The following is a 10,455-nucleotide window of genomic DNA, read 5'->3' as shown; positions in this document are numbered from 1 at the left end:
TATATGCAGCTGAGAGAGATCCATGGGTCGGGAAGTCTGGACAGCAGGTGACTATATCTCCTTAAGTTATTGGGGTAAGGGACAGATAATGTGGTAAATCTGCCTGGCATTTATTTACTGTGTGTACATAATATTCTAGTGTTGTTTGTATGACAATAAATATACTGTTGTATGTTTATAACTGCATTTTGCCTGAGTGACCATACGAATCCTAGAAGGTACTGGGTAGACTTCCCTGGCATAGGAAGGCACCCGTGGGTGGCCAGCCAGCGTGAAGTGGGTAGCATTGGGCCAGATACACCCGGTATCTTCACAGCACCGTATACATAAAGATGATGATGATGGTGAATGAATTAGATGGGTATTCAGATACTGTTCCCATGATACCTTCAAAATTCTTTTTGCCTAAATTACCCAATTTGAATGTCCCCCTCTTAATACATAGTCAATGATGATGTATTATTGTTAGCTTAATAAAAGAGAAAAGAAAAGGGGTCTGGATGTTACTGTCCATTGCTGAAATATTTTAGCACAACTAATGCTAAACTAATTCCTTTAACATATCACTGAATTTTTCATATTAAACCTTTTTGATATATTTTTTATTTATTTTACATATGGTGCAGTGATAGTTGTAAAATATAAAGCAATTTGTGATTTATAAAATATGTATGCAAACTTGGGTAAATGTACAGTAGACTATAATATAAAAAGCTGATGTCTGTGAATTTTCAGAGGTCTGAACACTTTATTTTTTGGTACACTGAATTTATACAAAGGGAAATATCTCTCACACATAAAGACACGTACCCATTTGTAGCAGCATGCCCACTACACTATACATTAATACAGTATTGCCTCAGGCTTATGAGAAGCATAACTGGCTAAAGCTCAAGTCATGCTTATTGCTTCCTGATAGGGACAAACAGTACAAGCCCACTGCAAGACAGCTTTCTGTATCTCACTCCTCCTCCGATCTTCAGAGTAGACACTAGTGGACTAGTGTTAAGCAGCTTGTTGAATAAGTGGGAGCTGAACAAAAGAATATTTCAACCAGTTATCTTTCTGGAGAGGGTACATTAGATGAAGATGTTTGTATACATGTTTCTGCTACCTCTGTCTACTGCAGCAATGAACTTGGATCTGCAGACTTATCACAGTGCTGTTCTAGATGGACAGGGTAAATATAAAATGAACTGGCTTCACAAAGAAAACACCATCACATTTCTGCTGCAAGTGGAGACCCTGGGCTATGTTGGATTTGGTTTTTCTCCCAATGGAGCCATGGCATTTTCTGACATAGTTATTGGAGGAGTTAAACAAGGCAAACCCTATTTCCAGGTGTGTATGTCAAATTCTGCATTTTAATTCATATAGACCCCATGTGTTACAGAGTACATTTTCAATGTATTTGCTGCAGTACATTCAACAATAAATTAGCACACAATGGTAATATTTTAAATTGTGACTTTGACATAATGTGTTAAGTAGATGTTGTAGCCATTGCCACAAACGACATGTACAATATAAACAAAACATGAATACATTTCCCCAAACCCATTTCTTAACAACCAGAGAAAAGCAGTCAGTTATCCAGTTTTGCATTAACTTTCCAAGTACGCTGGAACTGAATGCATCTTAGAGATTAAAGGGGCTTACGTTAAAATGAACGCAAATTGCGTTTCTGGCGTGTAATATGTTTTTTTTCTACTTCTGGGCAAGCGCACAAAGCACTAGTTCCAAAAATAGTGGTGTGTGCACAAGTTTAGATGTAAATAGGTTCTATACACCAGAAGCACAATTTAATTGATGCATGGGTAGTTGTATATAATATATATATATATATATATATATATATATATATATATATATATATTATTTAACATAAGCAGATGTTTTAAAATGCCAAACCGTACCCTATATTATTATACTTTATTAATGTAGTTCCAGGGTACTCTTCAGCGTTTTATAATTGGAGATAAATGGGAGGGAAAGTCTCCCCTGCCCAAAGCCCCATCCTCTTAACTGAACCCGAGAACTATGAATTGCTCTATAGTTTCAGTGAAAATAAGTGCATTGCAGAATGCTCGTAGCATTACAATAGAGCTCTGTGAATGAGCCTACATAAAGCCCTATTGTGACCCATGGAAGGACTCTCTAACTGTCAGCTCTAGGCTCCAGGTAACAGACGTGAGATGTGTCTCTGGTATGGGGAGAGCACATGTTGGCATATGTAGAAGGGAGATGAGATTAAGAAGGGGTCGTCTAAAAGTGACTATATACATATATATGTATGTATATATATATATATATATATATATATATATATATATATATACAAGTTAACCCGTGCATGATACTCATGCATTCTAGTCAAATCAAGCTACTTTAGGTCTTAAAAAGGTTCTTGTCATGCATTTGGACCTAGCCCAGGCCTCCTCAGGGGAAGAGCGTTAGTTCCCGACGCAAGCGGCCTTTTTAATGTGTGTTCATGAGGTAAAATTACCTCACGAAAATGAGTTTGACCCCTCAACTCGTAAATTTAGCCTTTACTACCCCTCCCACGGGGGGAAGGGGGGATGATGGAAGTTAACTGACTTGACTATTCTAATTTTTTTGTCAAATAATGTCAGTATACCAAATTTCAGGTCAATTGGATGAGCCCTTTCTGAGAAAATAGTTATTTCCACACACACACACACACACACTAACGCACGCCTCTACACATATGTGTTCATGAGGTAAAATTACCTCACGAAAATGAGTATGAGCCCTACCAAATTTCAGCCCTTTTTGAATTTTTTTCCCCACACACACTAAGAATTTAGTAGGTCAGTGTATAACTCTGCCCAGCAGGTGGCGCTGCAACTTGTTTTTTTCTTTTTCACACACACACACAGCCGCCACTAAGCATTTATATATTATATATTATATATATATATATATATATATATATATATATATATATATATATTAAATGGCATAGAGTAGCCTATGAGAAAATGGTTTGGGGTATGACACTATAACAGTCCAATGGCTTCCACTGATTGCTAATAGGGTGCTGTGTAGTGTTTGAGGTGGTATATTTTATATAAGGGTATGTGGATGCAAAGCAATGATTGGGGGTATAATAAACAGGAGAGAAGATACAGTATAGTGTAAGTGTGTCTGTCTAACATAACTGTGGTTACACTAGTGTAGAGTGGTGATAATATAATATGTGGGGCTTATTAGTTGTGCAGTATCATATGGGAAGGGTGCAGGAATGTGCAGGAATCTTAATGTAGGCACCAGGAGTACATTGTGTAATGCCTTTGTTAGTACACTGATCCCATCACTTGCAAATAATAGTATGCTATTACCATAGTCAATGGCCAAGTAACTCTGTAGTTTCATTTGTTATTTTTGTGGAGGATCACCAGCCTCAAGTGAAGGCATGGGTTTGGCGTGGCACTCTCAAGGTATTAGTGCTTAGCATTACTCACATGAGTTGTCTACAGACAGTAAGGTGTGGGACTTGGTACTGCTCACATAAGCAGGCAGGACTTGGTCACCATGATGTGATGGGGCTTAGTGGGAAGGTTTATTGCTTTGAGTACTGGAGAGGTAATGGAGAGAATGGCACATGGAGAAAAAGGAGCGTTGGAGTGTAAAGTTTAAACTGGACAGCACATAGATGAGCAATTAACTGTCATAATTGGTTATATTTCTGTTTTGTTATTGCAGTGTATGTTCAGTATAGCTGTGTTAGTGCAGTCGGTTCATCTATGTTAATTTAGTGTCTGTGTGTTTATAGATATGTGTGGACTCATTGTGGTCTCAGGGTAAATGCCCCTTTTGCCCTTTTATTAAGCAACTGTCTCCTGATTGGTTATAGCTTTTGCTTTTCTTTTATAATATAGAAATACCTAATTTGCTAAGTTTCAGGTATTCTTTTAATTGTTTAAATGTAAAAATCTAATTTAAATTGTGATGAAAAAAATTTAAAATAAATGTAAAAAAATTAAAAACACCAATTATAATGTGGACTGCAAATGACAGACACGAATTGTGAACTGTGAACCTCAAAAATGAATCCTAAACATTAAACATTATTGGTGAACTGCGAATGTGAGTCTTTGATTTCAAACTACAAATTGAAATGTGGTCAAATTCCAATTGTACCGCGAACATGTTTATGGTCACCTAACTGGTGAAATTCCCCAAAAATGTAATCTGTTCGAAATTAGCGAGCATCACTAGCACTTGTGATATATCTTATGTGATCCTGTTTACCTCTCAATGACGATTGCAGTTTTCAGTGGATATTTAAATAGGTTGTAAAGGTGTAAACCCATAAATCCTTGCAAATCAGGGGCGGATTTAGATATGTTTTTTGAGGCGACGGGGGGGGGGGGGGGGGGGATTTAGTCCCTGCTTCTTCTGGGCTTATATCAGCGAGCTATGGGCTATATGCAGGTCCATGTTGGCAGAGACAGGCAGGCAGAGTATGGTGCCCAGCTGCACAGATTGTGGTTAAAACACAATCAGAGCACCAGGGAAAGATTCTCTGTATGCCGACACGGACCTACACGTAGTGAACCCCCTCCCCACCTACACCCCCTGGATCCACCACTGCTTCAAACTGGCTTAAATTATAGTCTATTCAATTACTACTCTAACCATGTAAAATTAAAATAGGAGAGCTTTATTGAGAAAATGAGTCTTAAACAATATCCTGCGTAATATAAGTTGTAGCCAAATAATGCTGCAAATTCGGCAAAAAAGTGTAAAGCACAAGCGTATATAAAGATTCAGCCTTGGTGTCAATTTATACCCTTGTGTGGTAGCTCTCAATATGTACTACAGCGGTACATAAAAAGCATGAAACCCCACCATTGGCCCGCTCCATAACAAAGTATTTTACCTCTGCACCGCAAGCCTAACTCTGCATAGCTTCAGCTTCAGAGAGGCATCAGCTAAATCCCATAGAAAAAGACCAGCAGCGCCATCCTGAGATGGCGTTGGCACTTCACCGCTTCTTAAATAGATCCCAATGTGTCTTTGCAAGTAAAAGCACAGCTAACAGCCCCTTCCCTACAGAAAGGGTTACATTTGCATAGTGTGACAAAATTATCTTTCAATCTTGTAATTTTTTCTTTACTGTTACTTTTGTGGATAAGGACTATAACTATTGGCCATTAAAGTGTGCTGTATAATAAATATTTATAAAAATACAGTTTCTCAATAATCCTACACTAGAGCATGCAATGCTTACCAACTTACACTAGTAAAAAAATGCAGATAGAAAATTGAAAATGCTTTTGATAAAAACAATGGTAAACATAATGCTTGAAGGATCGGTATTTAATTATAAAACCAAAACATACATAAATGGCTTCTTTGAGATAAAAGATTTTGAAAACTCAAAAGATGCTTGAAAAAAATAGGACTGGTTAGTAACTGGGACATCAATTCATTCTTTTATCTATTAAACAAACAGCAAATTATATTGAGAGCCTACAGTAAATTTGCTTCCTATTGAGGGCTTGTCAAAACAAAAGGAATAACAATATCTTAAGGGAGGCCATGACTGGATTTGGATGGAGGTGTGGGAGAACTAAATAGATCCAGAATGTTAACGCTAGCAATAGGAGAGACCCAATCAGTTTCCTCTTACTCAAATTTTTTTTTTTTTAAATAATGTTTATTAATGGTTATATGATAAAGTCTGCTTAGTTATAAACATTCTGTATATTATCAAAAATATTTAGCATACTTGATATGTAGATGTATGAAGAATGTGCTGTAGCTTTCTTTAAAACTAGCAGACTTTATATAGAAAATACAGATGCAATAAGAGTCGAGCAGTTATTGTTATAATATGACATTACATTAATAAAAGCGCTATATTTTCTGCCTACCATTTATGATACCTCTTGACATATATCGCTCAGTACATGTTTGGGGAACCAACAGTAACAACACATTTTTTATTGTCAGTGTAAAATTCCTCATCATCATTTATTTATATAGCGCCACTAATTCTGCAGCGTTGTACAGAGAACTCATTCACATCAGTCCCTGCCCCATTGGAGCTTACAGTCTAAATTCCCTAATATAGACACACACACAGACATAGACAGACAGAGAGGGAGAGACTAGGGTCAGTTTTTATAGCAGCCAATTAACCTACATGTATGTTTTTGGAGTGTGGGAGGAAACCGGAGCACCCGAAAGAAACCCACGCAAACACAGGGAGGACTTACAAACTCCACACAGATAAGGCGATGGTTGGTAATCGAACTCATGACCCCAGTGCTGCGAGGCAGAAGTGCTAACCACTAGGCCACTGTCCTGCCCAATTTTGCTTTTAATCCATATTGCCCAACTGATGATAAGATGATTTAAATTGTATATATTATTCCTCATGTTTTTGTTACCTTATGGGTGAAATACAACACACACATTTCTGTTCCTCCCACAAAATGATTTCCTTGTTAAGGTTGCTCCGGAGGTGGCCTTTTGCACCTTCACAGTTCATGCCGGAAAGTCCATTCTCTCATGACATATTTAGAGCATGAATGAAGTTCGAATAAGCTGCATATTAGGGCAACAATGTAAAAGTTGTTGTTAATTAAGAAGGTGGTCCATAGTGATGATAGGCAGGACGTTTTACTGTTTCTACCATGTGCATTTTCAATTGAACTCACACTCATCTCAGAAAAGGCTATGCAGAGAATTTTTATGGCATAGTTCCCAAATGTTGAAAGGGGGAGTGCAGAGGAGTACATCTGAATTTGCATTCCGTATTTTAAGGTGCGTTTGAATAGGATCTAAGCACCTTTTGTATTAAATCTTCAACTCCAGCTCATCTAGGATGTCCTCTGTTTCTACATGGGCGGGCATAGAACAACCTACCACCAATCAGATCACTGAAATGTTGAGTGAGCAGACTTGTCTGCTCATGCTATTAAGAATGTGATACCAGGGCTATATGTGATGGGCAATTTCTGATTGTGAGGAGAGAAATGGATGGGGCATTCCAATAATTACATTTTTTAAGAGAAAAAAATAGATATCATTTATCTGACAATCGCCAATCTGGAAATAACCTAGAAATTTATTGTAACAGCAGCAACATATGAATAAATAAGTAAAACACTGCCAACCAGAAGTTGTTGTAGTTGAATTTTTTAAAAAATAACATTCAGAATTGTAGTTTTTCCAGCCTGGCGTATTGCTCTTGGCTGTTATACTGGATGAATGCAGAATGGGGCTGATAAGACTGGATGGAGGTAAAACATCAATGTTTATTAGATGTGCAAGCGCTGTTTTTCAAGTTCAATAAAGGGCACCTGTCACCTTTATACAACAGAGGCTTCCATTTGTGGCATTAATTGATGACTGTGTATAGGTGACAGGGACACGTTAAATGCATGTGATATTTCCAATTCATTATAATAATACATTATTTTAAATGTTTATTTAACATCACCTCCAGCATCTTCTTGTTAGTCCTCAGTGCAACCACTGTCACACTAATATTTAACAAAACTTTACCTATACATAATGTGGATTGCACATGAGTAGGTACAATAGAAGCTAATATGAAAACATTCTCTTTCTAACTCACACAATTTGCAGACTTTTACAATGATAGCACTCTGACAGATCAATTACACAGACTAAGTCATATTACTATAGTCCACACTGCTCTGATTTCATCTCTTGCAGGGACCATCCTTCAATTCCATACATATGTCACTAAGGATAATCTCTGGGCAAACTGGCTGTGCTCTCAAGAGACCATGTTACAATATGACACTTTATTCACTTAAATTCTTCCAGGGTCAGTTTACTGAAAAGCGACTTTTTAAATATATTTTTTTATATCTCTTTTTTTCTGAATAACAAAAGTACTATTATTTCTGAGATATTCAAGGCAATGTATTAAGAGCAGTCTTAGAGCCTATTTGCACTCCTGTGCCTGTGTTTGTGCTCACAGATACATACAGAGCCACCTGCCTATGCTGCTTGCTTATTGTGCTTGGACCAAGTTGGAGGCCAAGGCTTCATTTGAATAGTCATAGCTCAATTGTGGATGAATAAACAGGGGCAATATTTGTCTAGCATTCCTCTCTACATCCCATTTACTCAATCGCAGCGTAAAGTAGTTTCATTGTATAAAAGGATTGGCCCTATATGCTGCAGAATTAGTGGCGTTATATAAATAGCTGATGACGATATACAGCATACTTGCATTATGGCGTTATATGGGTGGGCATGTGTACTATATGTGCTTTATAGAATGAACAAAAGGCTCTGATATGAACAATATTTATGTTTTATCATATGGTGCACATCTAGTACTTATAGTTTCACTATATTATGCCCAACAAACAAAGTAATTTATACTATTTTAAACACGATGCCTAGGAAAAGTTTACCCAGTTGTTACAAAATTATTATACAGACCGGGATTTCAGGAACGCTCACTATCTCTGTGTTTAGTGCAGCAGCTGATTGATGTGTTGTTTTTTAATCAGTGACAATCCAAAATTCTGAAATCACAATGACCCTTGAGGACAGGGTTGAACAATACTGGTAAAGAGAGCATTGTTTCTAAAACTTGTCCTAAGGCTTCACCAAGACTTCATGTTTTGTGGATCTCTCTGCAAGGGCACATGTGAATTAGCCACGGTTGAAATCCATTTTATACATTCACTTGTGCTAATGTTTAATTTGCCTGTGCTCTTAGGAAGAGAACCAGAAAATATGCCCAATTGTGGAGGTTTAAAATCACTGATCTAGAGCTTATTTCTGCAGACGGATTAGATAATTCGCTAAACCTTTAAATAGAAGGTTATTAGAAAACCTTTAAATAGAAGGTTGTTGTTTTGAGCTCTAATATACAATAAGCAAAAATTACTATTGCCTTTAACAACAGTAAATGCAATAGTGATGGTTAAAGGATTATTTTCTATGCTTTCCAACATATAGTATCAAACTGAATTCTTGATTTAAAATATTTATAGGGACATATTTGTATCTCTGGGAACAAAACCTTGAAAATGATTTCTGCTGGTTTAGTTGAAAAGAGAGCAACAGGAGTTTAGACTAGGATGACAAGTAACATTATTTGTTCCACCATGACTTCTGTAAGATCTTGGAGATGAAAGGGAACATGCAGCAACTTGAAAGTAAATTCACATGAAGGCTTAGGTTTTCAGAGTGAGAGTGCTAAGACAGCTGTTTCAGGAACGGAAGGAAATATCCCTATAGGGAGCACATTAATTGAATGGGAATTTCTGAGGCATCCTTAAATCTTGGATTGTCAAAAAAAGTTGTAACAAAGGAGACTTTCACTCTTTATGGCGTTTTTGAAAAATACTTTTATTTTTCTAATAAAAACATATAAAATATTGTCATTTGTTGAACAGAAATTTACATACAATGTACTATCCACTAAAGTTTAAATAGAACTTAGGTATTATATAAATTTTTCAGTGTACAACCCACCCGATAAAAACATACAATATTTTATATGACAACTATCTTTTATATGTTAATGCAGTCTTCATTCTCTGCTCTCCTATCGTTTCAAACCTGCATTTAAAAAATCTTGTTTTCATTATTCTGCTGTGCCTTTAACTTGAAGTAAATGGACATTTTCAACATGGTGGGCATCATTTAGAATTGGAGGCATTTGTGTGCATTGATTCGGACATATCTTAAGATGTGTACAACTCAAAACAGTTGAATTTGTGCTGAATGGCAGGTGTACAAGGAGAAATAAAAGCTTTATAGGAACTGAAATATAATATAATAAATAAATAATTAACACAATGGTTTAGGGATGGTATATTGAAATGACTCAGAAAGTCAAGTTCTTTTTTGCTGATGGGATCAAACCTGATTTCTAAAAATAGCATAGGGACATGGCTTGAAAGTGTTAGTAGTAAATGCAAAAGTCAAATTTCCCTACTTGACCACAATGTAATAACGGAATGAAGTGTCATACACACAACTGAGAATAGTATCTTGATAATTATTAATAATGTGATTCCATATAGAATGCTATTAAATATAAAACAGCTCCACATTATTAATTCAATTTAATATAGCCACAATGTTAAGGAATTAAGTACTATGAGTTGGAGAGGTCAATATGCAAGCAATCATCCCATATATTTGCATTAGCCCTCCAGTACCTGAAAGAGATATACCTCCTAAAAGGCATATCTGTGGATGCGTCCAAGTATAATAATGTCACACTCATGTTACCACTGCATTACTATACTCAGTTTAAGCTTGTCCACTGATGCCAATCCACAATATGCCTCTGCTGCATGCAAGTCTATGCTATGCATGCACGGTATGCAAATGCATATTTTAATACACAATAAACTGGTGTGCATCCAACTCTAAATGGTTCCTATTAGATACATCAGTGTAAATCCATGTTTATCTTTT

General features: G+C 36.5%; 1 protein-coding gene across 1 annotated transcript in view; it reads left to right on the top strand.

Annotated features, from left to right (window-relative positions):
- The first annotated feature begins 953 nt into the window (after nt 1-953).
- MOXD1 (monooxygenase DBH like 1) overlaps nt 954-10,455 on the top strand; it is an 85,387-nt gene continuing 75,885 nt past the window's right edge. Inside the window, exon 1 of the mRNA XM_075203089.1 lies at nt 954-1,341. Within this exon, the coding sequence (XP_075059190.1) occupies nt 1,084-1,341 (258 nt within the window). The 5' untranslated portion in view covers nt 954-1,083. The remainder of the gene's footprint in view (nt 1,342-10,455) is intronic.

The sequence above is a fragment of the Mixophyes fleayi genome, chromosome 3 (genome assembly GCF_038048845.1).
Source record: "Mixophyes fleayi isolate aMixFle1 chromosome 3, aMixFle1.hap1, whole genome shotgun sequence".
NCBI lineage: Eukaryota > Metazoa > Chordata > Amphibia > Anura > Limnodynastidae > Mixophyes > Mixophyes fleayi.
The sequence above is the reverse complement of the archived record's forward strand: the minus strand, read 5'-3'. Positions and strand labels throughout refer to the sequence as shown.